At 50.5% G+C, this 16,478-nt stretch overlaps 1 protein-coding gene across 1 annotated transcript in view; it reads left to right on the forward strand.

Moving 5' to 3' along the window:
* Positions 1 to 858: 858 nt before the first annotated feature.
* LOC310658827 (cadherin-related family member 5-like) overlaps positions 859 to 16,478 on the forward strand; it is a gene marked incomplete at its 5' end in the record, with an annotated part of 48,737 nt that continues 33,117 nt past the window's right edge. Inside the window, 7 exons of the mRNA XM_083401197.1 lie at positions 859 to 868; positions 1,781 to 2,034; positions 3,844 to 3,903; positions 6,674 to 6,766; positions 9,146 to 9,232; positions 11,037 to 11,147; positions 15,660 to 15,830. Of these exons, the coding sequence (XP_083257323.1) occupies positions 859 to 868; positions 1,781 to 2,034; positions 3,844 to 3,903; positions 6,674 to 6,766; positions 9,146 to 9,232; positions 11,037 to 11,147; positions 15,660 to 15,830 (786 nt within the window). The remainder of the gene's footprint in view (positions 869 to 1,780; positions 2,035 to 3,843; positions 3,904 to 6,673; positions 6,767 to 9,145; positions 9,233 to 11,036; positions 11,148 to 15,659; positions 15,831 to 16,478) is intronic.

A 16,478-nucleotide genomic window follows, 5' to 3' on the forward strand; every position in this document is an offset into this window, starting at 1 on the left:
CCCCGCCCATCTGGCTGGGTTTCCCCAGCCACTCTGGGTGGCTTCCAACAAAGATGAAAAATACACTAAAACTTCCCTGAACAAGGCTGCCTATCATTGCATTTGCAGGATACTGACCGGGGAAAGGCGTTTTGCCTCCATCTCAGTGATCTTTGATAGTGACTCACCACTCCTATATTCCTGTTCATGGAACATTTATTTGATTCCTATTATTTGTGACTCCATGCACATATTATATGTCTTCTGTTTACGAATTTTGAAGCAATAGCAAAGGTAAAGGGACCCCTGACCACTAGGTTCAGTCATGGCTGACTCTGGGGTTGTGGCGCTCATCTTGCTTTATTGGCCGAGGGAGCCGGCGTACAGCTTCCGGGTCATGTGGCCAGCATAAGTCGCTTCTGGGTTTATGATAGATAAAGTAAGGATATGTACAATTTTACGACATGCAGAAAACAATCTATGTAAAGAAATCAGGGAGGGGAGCTGAGTCCTTGGTGGGGGTGAGAGGGAGGATTGGGGGGGGGGAATAATGCAATTGATTAAGAGGATTGATAAATTGCTATGTTGAAATTGGTTAATAAAAATATTTTTAAAAATAAAAAAAAGATTAAGACAAGATAAAGAACGGGGGGGGGGGGGACATACAAAACAAGAATTTGCATTATTATACAACCGTTCATTGAATTTCTAAATAAAAGACTTCCAATTCTTCTCATTGTACTTGTATTGTTATTTACGTTTCGCACACAGCCTTCTATTACCCTGATTTGTTTCCGTGTACTCCAACAAATTCACATTTGCACATTGTATTTTACAAGGATCAGTTGAATTCCACAAGGAGATTGTTATGTGGACAATATGTTTGTAGGTAATCTTTGTTGCAGGAATTTATGTATAGGTTGGGGGGGGGGTTGCCCCTCCAGCAGATATCATGCACATGCAGCCCACTACCAAAATCAGCACAATCACTTTTGTGCCTTTTGTGATTTGTCCCCACAAAACACCCATCACAGTTTCTTCCTATCTATTCAAAGGGCCTCTGCTGCACGATACCAAATGTAAGAATTCACAGATCAATGTATCTATGTACTGGCTCACTGGGAAAACTTCGGAAATTCATCTAGACATGTGAGCTCAGCTACTCAGCAGCCCCTCTGCCTGAGTGATAATCCCTGGCATCCTGATACCTGAGTGCCAGACAGGTAGCCATTCCAGAAATACCAAACCCAGATGAAGACAAAAGGGTATGATGAACTTGGCTGGGAAACAGGGAAATGTAAATATCTCTTTTGTTACACTTGATGGGTGTTTGGTGGAGGGCAAGGAGAACCATGGGGCAGGGTCCAGGATGCTCAGATTTCTGCCCCCAGACCTCCATTTTCATGATGTAACTATGATGTATGAGTGATGTAGTTTGAGGGGTGTAACATGGAGATTAGCAGCTAATAAAAGTTTGGGTTCTCTTTTGTTCGGGGCTTCCATCTTGTTCCACCTTGTGGCAGGTGGGAGTCCTGTCGCAACAGTCTTCAATAAAGACCAAGCCTACTGACTGCTGTTTTGCTCTGGTACTCCTGGCTGGTGTCCTTGCTTTTTGTCCATGGGAGCCCTCGGATTTCTCTGTTAACATCTTTGAATATTTTCCATTCTTTGTATTACTTTCTGCTTCGGGGGTCCTCTCACTTTCCCTCTCAGCTTTGCCAGTTGGAGGTATTCAGTCGTAAGAGTCTATCATTCTGTTATCGTGGGTGGTGTGATGTTTTTGTTCCTGTGAAATTCTCAGCGGTGTCTGAGCTGTCCCTTTCCTCTCCGGAACTGCCAGCGGTTGCTGACCAGTGCAGCGGGGGAAGCAACATCTTCACCGAAATCCCGGAGAACAGCCCCTACGGCACCTTGGTCTGCCGGTTAATGGTGTCCGGCGATCCCGAGGGCGACGCCGTCCAGCTGACCTTGAGCGGGATCGATGCCGATTGGTTCTACTTGGATGGAAAGGCTGTGCGGCTGAATGTCTCCGAGGAAAAGGTGTTGGACCGAGAGGTGAGTGTAGCTCCCGTCCAGTGCCAGATTTTCGTATAAGCTAAGATGCGGGTGGCGCTGTGGGTTAAACCACAGAGCCTAGGGCTTGCCGATCAGAAGGTTGGCGGTTCGAATCCCCGCGATGGAGTGAGCTCCCGTTGTTCGGTCCCAGCTCCTGCCCACCTAGCAATTTGAAAACACGTCAAAGCATGTCCAGCTGCCCTGGATACAGAACTGACCTGCGCCTCCATGGACAGCTGTGAGTCCAAAATGACGCCCAGGCTGCGCACAGTTACCCCATTCAGGACCAGGGAGTCCTCCATACCTGCCCGCCCCCTGTCCCCCCAGAACAGTACTTCTGTCTTGTCAGGATTCAACCTCAATCTGTTAGCAGCCTCCCATGTTTTTAGCAGGCGCCGAAAAGAATACAGTAATACAGTGAAGGCGTCATGCCTGATATCAATAGGCAGGGAGTTCCCAAGGGTAGCTGCTGCCACACTAAATGTTCAGGTTCTTATAAATCGTAGAATCATAGACTTGGAAAGGACCTCAAAGGTTTTTGGGGCTTGGTCTAGATGACCCTCAGGGTCTATCCCCAACAGTTCTATGATTCTATGATTCATCCTATATTTGTGCCTCAGATTTTTTGCCTGCCTAAGTGCAGTACCATCTGTTTGTCCGTAAAAGTAAAGGTAAAGGGACCCCTGACCACTAGGTCCAGTCGTGGCCGACTATGGGGTTGCAGCGCTCATCTCGCTTTACTGGCCGAGGGAGCTGGCGTACAGCTTCCGGGTCATGTGGCCAGCATGACTAAGCCACTTCTGGCGAACCAGAGCAGTGCACGGAAGTGCCGTTTACCTTCCTGCCGGAGTGGTACCTATTGATCTACTTGCACTTTGACGTGCTTTCGAACTGCTAGGTTGGCAGGAGCAGGGACCGAGCAACGGGAGCTCACCCCGTCATGGGGATTCGAACCGACGACCTTCTGATCGGCAAGCCCTAGGCTCTGTGGTTTAACCCACAGCGCCATAGAAAGGAGCAAACCAGTGATATTTTAGGGAGCAGGGTAGCAGGCGGGGCCCATGACGTACATCAGGCATAGGCAACCTTTGGCCCTCCAGATGTTTTGGAGTACAGTTCCCATCATCCCTGACCACTGTTCCTGTTAGCTTCTGATCAGCAAGCCCTAGGCTCCCACAGCACCACCCACATCCTTACTGAGATATATTTGGTTACTTCTGGCCCTGTTTTCCAGTCTTTAAGGACATCCTAAATCCCGATTCTGTCTTCTGCGGCCTTAGCTACCCTTCCCAGTTTGGTACCACCTGCAAATGTGATGAGCATCTTATCAATTCCTTTTATCCAAGCCATTTATAAAATTGTCGTATGACACCAGGCCCAGGAGAGAGCCCTGCAGATCCCCTCTCCTCCTCTTTCCCCAGATGAGGAAACCATCAGTGAGCATAATAATAGTAGTAGTAGTAGTAGTAATAATACTAATACTAATAATAATAATAATAATAATTTATTATTTATATACTGCCCATCTGGCTGGGTTTCCCCAGCCACTCTGGGCTGCTTCCAACTAAATATTAAAAACATTACAGCATCAGACATTAAAAACTTCCCTACACAGGGCCGCCTTCAGGTGTCTTTTAAAAGTAAAATAGTTGTTTATTGCCTTGACATCTGATGGGAGGGCGTTCCACAGGGCAGGCGCCACTAATAATAATGATTTAAAAAATAGCTATTCTGCATTTGCAAAGTTGAGGAAAGAGATGCATGGATGATGTCAGGATGAAGCTCTCCATTTTTTCCTCTCTCTTCCAGGCGTTGGAAACTCCTGTTCTGATGGTCTCCTTCACATGTGTGGAAGACGGCTTCTCGCCGGTACAAAACATTGCTTTTTATTATCTCCATCCAAATGTGCTTTAGACATTCCTACGTCCTGGGCAGGATCTTAAAACTCCCATCAAGTTCCTTTGGCATCTCCTGCTCGGTCTCCGGCTTAGCATGGCTCTGGCTGCTGCTTACAAAGTGCTTTACGGCCCTGGTTTTGCTGACCACGTGCACACCAGCCCTGCGAGGCAGGCCACAAATGTTTCCAAGGGGAATTCGAGCAAGGAGAGTCTTGCCCTTTGTCGTCCTGGAGGGCCGCCGTGGGCGGGGCAACCTGCAAAAGGGGTGGGGCCACGAATGCAAATTTTACCTTCATAGGGCAAGGCAGTGGCGTAGCGTGGGTTGTCAGCACCCAGGGCAAGGTAAGTAATTTGCGCCCCCTAACCCGTGGATTTGCGCCCCCTAACCCTAACCCCCCAGATGTTGCGCCCGGTGCGGCCGGCCCCCCCTGCACCCCCCACGCTACGCCACTGGGGCTAGGCCAGTTTCTACACAAACTCACACCCGCACCCGATTGAAGGCTGAGTCCTGTCCCCAACACAAACCTCCCTCTCAAAGTTCTGCTGTCATCATCATTATTACTACTACTATTATTAATATCTTCTGCTGTGAGAGCCTAGGGCCCCGGAAAACAATGCGATTAAAATCTGAGAGTGATGGAGATACATTTAAAGCAGGACCACACCCCGAGAACCTTGGGAACTGTAGTTTGTTAAGAATGCTGAGAGTTATTAGGAGACCCCTGTTCCACTCACAGAATGACAGTTCCCAGCATTCCTTGGGAAGAAGGGTGCCTCTCTGGGGCCTGTAGCTCTGGGAGGGTAACCCTAACCCTCTGTATCCTCAGCAAACTACATAGAATCATAGAATCATAGAATCATAGAGTTGGAAGAGACCACAAGGGCCATCGAGTCCAACCTCCTGCCAAGCAGGAAACACCATCAGAGCACTCCTGACATATGGTTGTCAAGCCTCTGCTTAAAGACCTCCAAAGAAGGAGACTCCACCACACTCCTTGGCAGCAAATTCCACTGTCAAACAGCTCTTACTGTCAGGAAGTTCTTCCTAATGTTTAGGTGGAATCTTCTTTCTTGTACTTTGGATCCATTGCTCCGTGTCTGCTTCTCTGGAGCAGCAGAAAACAACCTTTCTCCTTCCTCTATGTGACATCCTTTTATATATTTGAACATGGCTATCATATCACCCCTTAACCTCCTCTTCTCCAGGCTAAACATGCCCAGCTCCCTTAGCCGTTCCTCATAAGGCATTGTTTCCAGGCCTTTGACCATTTTGGTTGCCCTCCTCTGGACACGTTCCAGTTTGTCAGTGTCCTTCTTGAACTGTGGTGCCCAGAACTGGACACAGTACTCCAGGTGAGGTCTGACCAGAGCAGAATATAGTGACACTATTATTTCCCTTGATCTAGATGCTATACTCCTATTGATGCAGCCCAGATTTGCATTGGCCTTTTTAGCTGCCGCGTCACTACAGTTCCCGAGATTCTTTTTGGGGGAGCCGTGACTGCACAAAGTCGTGTCGTAGAGCTTTAAATGCATGGTGCGGATGCAGACAGTCGTCTCCTGTAGCTCTGGCGCCCTGTGACACTTCTCCCATGGGAGCCTTGCTGTAAAGTGTAGCACAAAATCGTAAATCGAGATCCAGGATCATCGGGGGATTTCCTGTTGCATTGTTCTAAGTGATCCTGTAGCCTTATGAGGCTTTGCCCTCGGGGAATACTGTTTGTCCCGGCCAGCGCACCAAAAAATGTAGCCTTATGAGGCTTTGCCCTCGGGTGGGAAAAATATTGCGCCCGGGAAAGGGAGATGGGAGTCAACAGACACTCAAGGAATAGGTTTGGAGAAAAAGCTTTATTTCTACCATCCATGAACTGGTAGAAGGAGCAAGTGTGATAGATTCACAAACAAGCACGAGTTCACAGTCATTTGCACAGAGTATATATTCCCCTTCCAGTTCCCTCCCCTTTCTCCTCCCCTTCACAGTTCTGCCTAGAGTTCCCCTGAGCATGAACAGAAAGCTCCTGTCTTGGGAAAGGGGGGTGGGAAGCCAAGGGGGGGGGGGTCGCCGAGCCTTGTGGCTCAGCATGTTCAAAGATGTTGCAACTGAATGAGATAAGATCCAGTTCTCAGGCCTGCTTTGAACAGAGCCTATTCATTAGCTTTTTGAAGCCTTCTTGTACTGATAAAATTACAGCGGTACCTCGCAAGACGAATGCCTCGCAAGACGAAAAACTCACAAGATGAAAGTTTTTTGTTTTTTGAGTTGCTTCGCAAGACGAATTTCCCTATGGGCTTGCTTTGCAAGACGAAAACATCTTGCGCCTTTTTCTTAAAACCGTCAATGCATTCCTATGGGAAACCGTCAATGCATTTCCTATGGGAAACCGTGCTTCGCAAGACGAAAAATTCACAAGACGAAAAAACTCGCAGAACAAATTAATTTCGTCTTGCGAGGCACCACTGTACCGGTTTGCCTATGCATCTTGTGAGAAAGCAGAGGAAAACTTTAGCTGTGGATTTTTAGAAGACAAAAGGAATTTTGGACAGTTTGAGGCCTGGTTGGGGGGGGGGTGACTAAGGCCTAGGTGGGGTCACCTGTCCTCACCTCTTTCAATCCCCATCTCCGAACTCCAGGGCGCAGTCCTCTCCCCGCCCCCATTCCTCCCAGCAAAGGGAACTATAGTTTTCCTGGACAGGTGGCGCTTCAGGGAAGCCCCTCATCACACCCTCTTCTTCCCTGGCAGGCTGAGTACAGGATCATCGTCCAGGTGATGAACGAGAACGACAACAAGCCGCGGTTCCAGGAGGACACCATTTTGACGCAGAACATCAGCGAGGTGAGCGCCTGGCGCCCGGCCGGGACTGGAGGGCCCAGGAAGACCCCGGGCCCTTCTCCAGAATAGGGGACCCGAGAGGAGAAATACCAAGCTTAAGGAAATACCTTAAGGTCCATGAATAACCATAGTTTAGAGGTCCCTGGGGAAGTCAGACTATCCTCCACCAGGGCCAGGGCCTTCTCAGTGATGGCTCCGACCTGGTGGAATGCTCTGTCCCATGAGACCAGGGCCCTGCAGGATTTAACTTCCTTCCGCAGGGCCTGTAAGACAGAGCTATTCCGCCTGGCTTTCAATTTGAGCTTAGCCTGATCTTTTATTCCCCTTCCTTCCCTCCCCCTCCCCTTTTTATGAAGATCACCCGCTCTGGGATCCCACAGCTAATTCTCCCCTGGTCTCCTCGCTGGCCCAAGTAGGACTAACATAGCCAGCTAGCCCTGGTGATCATCTAATCTTTATTGGATGGATTTCCCCCCTAAATTGATTTTTGAATTCTGAATTTATTGCTATTCACGTTTTATACTCTATTTTATGCTGTTTTTTGTTGCATCAATTAAGTGTTTTAAATTTGTTGTTAGCCGCCCTGAGTCCGGTTATCTGAACCAAGAAGGGCGGGGTATAAATAAAATTATTATTATTATTATTATTATTATTATTATTATTATTATTATTATCTTCCTCCATGAATAAGATTTGGTTCTCTGCACGCCTCTAGCCATTTTATCTTCCCAACAATCCGGCAAGGCAGGTTAAACTGAGCGATATCAGTCATTGACCTGAGGTCTGGCCTCTGGATATAGAGGGCAGAAAGAGTTTCACCCCACTCAATATTTTGAGGCAGAGGGCTGAGCCCCCCCTCACCCAGTATTGAGGGGGCCATCATCCCCATCACCCCTGGGCAAGCACAGGTGTGCCGGGTGAAGGTGAGCAGCTTAGAGGGTGATTTTTGCTCTCTGTAGCCCCTGCCGTGATTTCCAGAGCATCCTGGCAGGCATGGCCCGACCAGGGTGGGTGGGGCAGAGCTTTGTGCTTGTGACATCATCAATGTGCAACAGCCACTGCCCCCCACATGTTGGGCGCAACTTGGCACGCCGGCCTGAGGTCACCCAGTAAATCTTTGATACATAGCCGTCAACCGTCCCTTATTTGGCGGGAAATTCCCTTATCCCAGCGCCGTGTCCCACTGCTGTCCCTTATTGATGATGTCCCTTAAATTTCCCAGGTTTCAAAGGAAGCAGCTCCTCTCCCTCCCTCCCTGCCGGCCAGGGAGGAGGGAGGCTCCAACTGGGTTGCTTGGCTGCGTTGCTCACCCAATAAGGAGTCTAGGAATGACTGGGGGGTGGAGCTTGCATGCCTTGTGCCGATCAAATCGGCCGTGTTGCCTGGGGACTCGCCTTTGCTCAGCGCTTCCCAGCGGAGAGGTGACGGTGGTTTTCCTTGCTGCATCCCCTTTGCCGGGTTGCTGCGCTGTGGGAACCACCGCTTGAGGCTTCGTTTGGCTGCTGGCTGGGCGTTCTGCCTTTGGCTCGGAGGGGCCCAGAAGTCGAACATACCTGTGCTCTGAAAATCCCTTATTTTGGCTGCTGAGCCCTTATTTTCGAGGCTGCTGGTCCCTTATTTTCAAAGTTGACAGCTATGCTTTGATAGTGGCGTGGGGATTTGAACCCGAGTCTCCTTGGTTCTCAGTGCACGACTTAACTGCTAGACCGCGGTGGAAGAGGCTAGTCCTGAGAAACCCGATATTCTGACAAAAAAGAGTGTTTCCTGTTCCCAGTGTGCAGATGAGACGCCACTGGTGCCCCTGTGTTTGAGGGACAAGGTTCTCTAGCCAGCCTGGGTACTGTATTTTTCGTTCCATAAGACGCACTTTTTTCCTCCTAAAAAGTAAGGGGAAATGTCTGTGCGTCTTATAGAGCAAATGTGTGGTCGATCGCTGGCTCTTGCCCAGGCCTCCGTTGTTGAATGTTCTGCAGACGGAGGCTGCTTGTTTCCCCAGTGACATGGGACTGGCTGATTAGATTATCCGTCTGGAAACTGTAGAAACGGCTCCCTTTCCTTTCCTAAAGAAGCTGCAGAACTGTGAGTTGAACCCCATAAAAACAGGATTTTTTCCCTTTGCAAAGTAAGCTCAACAACTTTGAGCTGATCCTCAAATAAGGGGCTTTTCCCCTTTGCAAAAGAAGCTGCAAAACCTTGAGCTGATCCTCAAAAAAGGAGCTTTTCCCCTTTCCTCCATTAAAAACTAAGTGCGTCTTATGGAGCGAAAAATACGGTATGTTTTATCCCCATATCCCAGGTAGGATGAGAGAGTCGGTAAGGAGGACTCTTCTCACTAGGCTTGACTTCCCGCCTAACCCTGCTTCCCCCCCCTCTCGTCCCCAGCTGGCCACCCCCCACTCCGTGATCTTCAGCACCCAGGCGGAGGACGCCGATGGCGACACCCTCATGTACGTGATCGACGGCACGTCGGTGAGTCCTCTCCCCAGGGCCACCGGGAGGAGGAAGATGAGCTTTTAGTTGGTCTGGGGATTACTTTAATTTTAATATAAATGTTCTGGATGTTGGGCAATAGGGGCAGTACAGGATTCCTTTTGGTGTACTGACCTCCCCACTGCACCAAAGACCAGGTGTGCAGTCTGTGGGTCATTTTGGACTCACACCTGTCCATGGAGGTACAGGTCAATTCTGTGTCCAGGGCAGCTGTCTACCAGCTCCATCTGGCACGCAGGATGAGACCCTCCCTGCCCGCAGACTGTCTCGCCAGAGTGGTGCATGCTCTGGGTATTTCCTGCTTGGACTACTGCAATGCGCTCTGTGTGGGGCTACCTTTGAAGGTGACCCGGAAACTGCAACTAATCCAGAATGTGGCAGCTAGATTGGTGACTGGGAGCAGCCGCCGAGACCCCATAACACTGGTCCTGAAAGACCTGCATTGGCTCCCAGTACGTTTCCAGGCACAATTCAAAGTGTTGGTGCTGACTTTTAAAGCCCTAAATGGCCTCGGTCGAGTATACCTGAAGGAGCGTCTCCACCTCCATCGTTCAGCCCGGACACGGAGGTCCAGCGCCGAGGGCCTTCTGGCAGTTCCCTCCCAGTGAGAAGCGAAGTTACAGGGAACCAGGCAGAAGGCCTTCTCAGTGGTGGCACCTGTCCTGTGGAACAGCCTCTCATACGATGTCAAGGAAATAAACAACTATCTGACTTTTAGAAGACATCTGAAGGCAGCCCTGTTTAGGGAAGTTTTTAATGTTTGATGTTTTATTGTGTTTTTAATATTTAGTTGGGAGCTGCCCAGAGTGGCTGGGAAAACCCAGCCAGATGGGTGGGATATAAATAAATAAATTATTATTATTATTATTTTATTTTATTTTATTTTATTTTATTTTATTTTATTTTATTTATTTATACATACATACATACATACATACTACTACTACTATTATAGCAGAGCTAGAATTTTTGCAACCCCGCAACTTGTGCCAGGATTATGTTCCGGGGCAAAATTGCACTCTGGGCAAACCCCTGGAAACGCCTCTATGTGACCTCTATCTTACTTGGCTGTGGGAATCACAGAACTATAGACTTGGAAGGGACCCTGAGGGTCATCTAGTTCAACCCCCAGGCCAGGTCATGCAAACGTGGGTATGGAGAGAACTTTTTAAACCCAACCACCTTCCTCAGGGAAGGTTGCGTGAGATCTCACTGGGCCAGTGCGAGATCTCGGACGGCCCCTTCTGACTGCTCCCCTCTCTGTTTATGCGTTCATTTCTCCACCAACCACACAGAGGGCAACCGTATCAGCGAAAAAGTTTTGGGTCTCCTTCTGTCTGCTCTGGCGCCACCTGCTGTTCAGCTCCCAACCTTCCGTCCTACCAGCACGAAACTGGTTGCCGGCAGCGGAAAGCAAAGCAAAGGCGTTGGCATAATTTTGTGCTGGAGCCTTGGCTAAGTTGGCCAGTGCCCGGCCCTCGCTCGGCCAGAACCGTGCGGCCACAGTGCGCCTGCACATCCCTTGCTGACCCCCTTTGCTCCATGGCAACGCCGGCGTGGGTGTGGGATTAGCTGGGGGGAACCAGGACACCTAGACCTGGCAGTGGGCGTAGATTACGGCCAATACCTCTGCGGGTGGAGGAAATGGATTTGCGGGGCAAGGGGTGAGCGGGCGGGAGAAGCGCCTTTGGGAGAGGGGGCCCAGAGGGATGCTGGGCTTGCCAGCCTCTGTGGGCATTTGCTGTGCCAGCTGCGTGGCTACCACCCCTCTTTGAACTTCCAGGCTGACGCTAAATATTTCCGGATCGACCTGCCCAACAGCGGGAGGATTGTCCTGGGCAAAGCGCTGGATTTTGAGACCAAGAGACACCTGGAGTTTGTGATCCATGCCGTGGTGAGAAGGGGAGCGGGAGATTGGGGGGGCATGGGGGGTACCCACAAGGGCTGAATCCTCTCTTCGCTGGTGCCCCTCACTGCTCCCACACACCAGGATGCCAGCCAGTGCCTGTGTTCTCAGCACCTCGTAAGAACATGAGAAAAACCTGCCATATGAGGCCATTGGCAACCTGTCTCACAGCGGCCAACCAGGAGCAGAATTCGAACACATTATTCTTATTCTTATTAATATCCCACCCTAAGGCCCCAGGCTGGCTCACAAGATTTTGAACGTTAAAATGTTAAGACCAGTTTAAAATAACTTGCAGTTGAAATAAAATGGGTTCTAAAAACATATACAGTGGTACCTCGGGTTACATACACTTCAGGTTACATATGCTTCAGGTTACACACTCTGCTAACCCAGAAATAGTGCTTCAGGTTAAGAACTTTGCTTCAGGATAAGAACAGAAATCGGGCTCCGGCAGCGCGGCGGCAGCAGGAGGCCCCATTAGCTAAAGTGGTGCTTCAGGTTAAGAACAGTTTCAGGTTAAGGACAGACCTCCGGAACGAATTATGTACTTAACCCGAGGTACCACTGTAGTCATACCTCGGGTTACAGACACTTCAGGTTGCGTTTTTTTGGATTACGGACGGCCAAAACCCGGAAGTACCGGAATGGGTTACTTCCGGGTTTCGGCGGTCGCGCATGCGCAGAAGTGCTAAATCACGCTTTGCGCATGTGCAGAAGCACTGAATCGCAACCCGCGCATACACAGATGTGACGCTGCGGGTTGCGAACGTGCCTCCTGCATGGATCATGTTCGCAACTGGAGCGTCCGCTGTACCTAAAGGGTCAAAGGCCAGGGTCAAGTGTCTTCAGCATCCTCCAGAAGCTGTGCAATGAAGGTGCCAGACATGCCTCTGTGGGGAGGGAGTCTCATGGCTTAGGGGCCACCACAGAAAAGGCCCGTTCTCTCAGGCAACCACCCTGAGCCTCAGAGGATGGAGGAACTCTCAAGAGGTCTGCCTCTGGGGCCTGAGTCATTTAGGGCTTTAAACATTAACACGAGCAAGAATGCAAGAATGGTTTTTTTCCTGCTCTGGGATGTAGGACCCGAACCCATGGCTTCAAGTTACAAAAAAGTATATCCAGGGTAAACATCAGGAAGAACTTTCTGATGGTAAGAGCTGTTTGTAACCAAACCAACCAAGATGGGTTTATGAAGCAATTCTATATCCTCCCACCACGCTGACGAAGAATTCTACGAAACAGTAGTCAATATCCGGAATCTCTGTTCAGTGTTGGACATCATATTTGCTGAATACACAAAGTTTCACAGCTTGTCTTTCATCGTACAAAGTCTGGTAAAGGTAAAGGGACCCTTGACCATTAGGTCCAGTCGCAGCCGACTCTGGGGCTGCAGCGCTCATCTCGCTTTATTGGCCGAGGGAGCCGGCGTACAGCTTCCGGGTCATGTGGCCAGCAGGACCAAGCCACTTCTGGTGAACCAGAGCAGCGCACGGAAACACCATTTATCTTCCTGCCGGAGTGGTACCTATTTATCTACTTGCACTTTGACGTGCTTTCGAACTGCTAGGTGGGCAGGAGCAGGGATCGAGTTGCGGAGATTCAAACCGCTGACCTTCTGATCGGCAAGTTTAACCCACAGCGCCACCCGTGTCCCACAAATCTGGTACTTCGCTTCATTTAAAGATTTCCAGAGACTTTGAGCCTAAAGATTTCATTTTGGACTTGTTATGGTTTGAAGGAATTCTATAAAGATTGTCTATTGCGTATGTACATGGTCATTGTGTTGCCTAGACATTGCTGATGGTATGAGATGTTTGGCAGTGGAATGGGCTTCCTCGAGAGGTGGCGGACTCTCCTTCCTTGGAGGTTTTTAAGCAGAGGTCGGGTGGCTACCTGTTCTGGATGCTTTAGCTGAGATTCCTGCATTGCAGGGGGTTGGAATAGATGACCCCTGAGGGTCCCTTTCAACTCTCCAATTCGATGATTCCAAGACAAGCCTTCTGGGTCAGGCCACAGCCCATCCAGTCGGAAGCAAAAGCCGGAAGAGCCACACGCGTCAATCAGACGCCTATGGGAAACTCACAAACAGGATCCGACCGCAAGAGCCCTCTAGCCTCGTGTGGTTTCCAGCAATCGGAAGCATTGCAGCCGCCAACTGCAGAGGGATCGTGGAATTGTAGAGTTGGGGCCCCCAAGGTCATCCAGCCCAACCCCGTGTGGTGCAGGAATGAGAGAACAGCCATTGTGAACTTTCCCTCACCCAGTCCTCCTGCTGTTCATGTGGCAGTGAGTTCCACAGTCTGTGCTCCACGACGAAGGAGACTTCCTTTGGACTGCTGCCAGGCAACCATGGGGTGGCCAGGGCAGCCTTCGCCAAGACGGCGCCCTCAAGACACACGTGCTGTGCTGATCGGAGGCGTCGGACAAAACGTCTGGCACCGGGCACCAGGTTGGGGCAGACTGTCAGATGGTTCTCGTGTCCAACAGTGGGAATCGCTGCTGAAACCAAAGCGACAGCAGAGAGCGAGGCTTTTCGGAGAGACCAGGAGGCTTTTCCTTGTGGGCAGCTATTTTCAGGCACACACCCCCCCTCCGCCGCCGCTCGCCGGCTCATTAACAGCGGCCTGGGCCTCCCTAAGCTGGCTAATTGGGGGTGACGTGATCCTGTCAGCTCCCCCCCTTCAGGGCTAATGGCTTAAATCTCTCCCCCCTTCTTTTAATTTCTCTAAGAGGGCTAACGTCAAGCGGCAATTCGCTGCATCCATAGCTGGCCCCCATCTGCTTGTGGCCCCAGGAATGCCAAGAGGCATCCCCCCGCCATCTGTACGGCTCATCCCCTCTTTGCCCAAACAGCGTGTGCCCCCCGGTTTCGCGCCAGCCCTTCTACATCGCCCACACCTGCCTCACGAAGCACCTGGGCTGCTCTCCAGGTGGCAAGGTGCCCAGCGCCACCGTCCCTTGCACGAGGCCCGTCCTGCTCCCGCTCCCGCCTCTTCCTCCTTGCCCCCCCTCTTGCTGGTTTGTTTCTGAGCTGGTTGCCCTTCAGGTGTGCCCTAGGGCAGCCACCCACGGCACGTGCCCGCAGGTGTGTTATGGGCTCTGCGGCTCAACGCCGGGGCTTCCGTGTGACGTGTTCGGAGATCATTTGCTGAGATTCGTTTGCAGGAAGCTGCTTTGCTGTTCAATGAGCATTTCGTGGAATCAGTTGGAAGGGACCCTAAGAGTCATCTAGTCCACCCCCCCAAACCATTCAGGAATCTCAGCTAAAACATCGAGGACAGATGGCCATCCAACGTCTGCTTAAAAACCTCCGAGGAAGGAGAGTCCATCACCTCCCAAGGGAGACCGTTCCCGTGTTGAACAGCTCTTACTGTCAGAAAGTTTTTCCTGATTCTCCCCAAAGCCACGAGTTCGAGTCCTACCACTGCATCGTCAGAAGACCTCAAAACTGTTTACAAAAATCACATCCTGCTTTCCTTTGCTCCCATTTTGCTTTACCAGATTAGCTTTTTTAAATACGTACAGTCATACCTTGGGTTACAGATGCTTCAGGTTTCGTTTTTTGGGTTTATGGGCCGCTGAAACCCGGAAGTAGTGGAACAGGTTACTTCCGGGTTTCAGCGGTCATGCATGCGCAGAAGCACCGAATCATGACCTGCGCATGCGCAGACGCGCCGCTGCAGGTTGCGGACGCTGCGGGTTGCGAATGTGCATCCTGCACGGATCACGTTTGCAACCCTAGCGTCCACTGTAAATAACAAATCATAATGGGTTCGAGTCCAGCCCTCCAGAGCAGCAGAAAACAAGCTTTTTTTCCTTTTTCCATGAGACTGCCCTTAAGATACTGGAAGATGGCTCTCATATCTCTTCTCAGTCTCTTCTTTTCCAGGCTAAACATCCCCAGCTCCTTCAACCGTTCCTCATCAGGCTTAGTTTCCAGACCCTTGATCATCTTGGCTGCCCTCCTCTGCACACCTTCCAGCTTGTCAACATCATTCCTAAATTGTGGTTCTCAGAATTAGACATAGTATTACAGGTGTGGTCTGACCAAGGCAGAATAGAGCGGGACTATCCGTTCCCTTGATCTGGACACACTAGACTACTGTTGATGTAGCCTAGAACAGCATTAGCCTTTTCTGCTGCTGCATCACACTGTTGGCTCATGTTCAGCTTGTGGTCCACCAAGGCCTCTAGATCCTTTTCATATGTACTGCTAGTAAGCCAGGTGTCTCCAATTCTATGGGGAAACCCAGCCAGATGGGCGGGGTACAAATAAATAAACCACAATAGCTCTGCTCTGCTTCCACCAGTTTCTGGAAGCCACAAGAGGGGAAGAGGGGTCTTGTGTTCAGATCCTGCTGGAGTGTTTCCTGTTGAGACATCTGGTTGGCCCCTGCGAGAGCAGGATGCTGGACTGAATGGGTCACTGGCCTGATCCAGCACACTCTTCTTATGTTCTTACACTGGGGCGTTTAACCTGAGCTTTCTCTGCCCCAGGAAATGAACACAAAGGAAAGGTACAATTCCTCAGCCAGGATCCACGTCAACGTGATGGACGGAGACGACCAGTACCCCCAGTTCCTGCCGTGCAACTTCCTGTCGCACGACGGGGTCGGCGTTTGCGTCAGCCCCGTCTACACCGCCAACATCACAGAAGGGGAAGTCAAGGTGAGCAGGGGCGTCTGGTGTTGAGCAATGTGGTGCCTGCTGTTAAAAATGTGACGTTGTTAAGGGAGAAATCTGAGGGCTCCCTTGGACAAAAAACAAGGACACCAGCCAGGAATACCAGAGCAAAACGGCAGCCAGTAGGCTTGGTCTTTATTGAAGACTGTCACGACAGGACTCCCACCTGCCACAAGGTGGAAGCCCCGAACAAAATAGAACCCAAACTTATATTAGCTGGTAATCCCCACGTTAAAAAAGGTAAAGGGACCCCTGACCATTAGGTCCAGTTGTGACCGACTCTGGGGTTGCGGCGCTCATCTCGCTTTATTGGCCGAGGGAGCCGGCGTACAGCTTCCGGGTCATGTGGCCAGCATGACTAAGCTGCTTCTGGCGAACCAGAGCAGCACACGGAAACGCCGTTTACCTTCCCACCGGAGTGGTACCTATTTATCTACTTGCACTTGGACGTGCTTTCAAACTGCTAGGTGGGCAGGAGCAGGGACCGAGCAATGGGAGCTCACCCCGTCACGGGGATTCGAACTGCCGACCTTCTGATTGGCAAGCCCTAGGCTCTGTGGTTTAACCCACAGCGCCAGCCATGTTACACCCCCCCAAACTACATCACTCATACATCACAGTTACATCATGAAA

The sequence above is a fragment of the Podarcis tiliguerta genome (assembly GCF_965153285.1).
Source record: "Podarcis tiliguerta genome assembly, chromosome: 10".
Taxonomy (NCBI): Eukaryota; Metazoa; Chordata; class Lepidosauria; order Squamata; family Lacertidae; genus Podarcis; species Podarcis tiliguerta.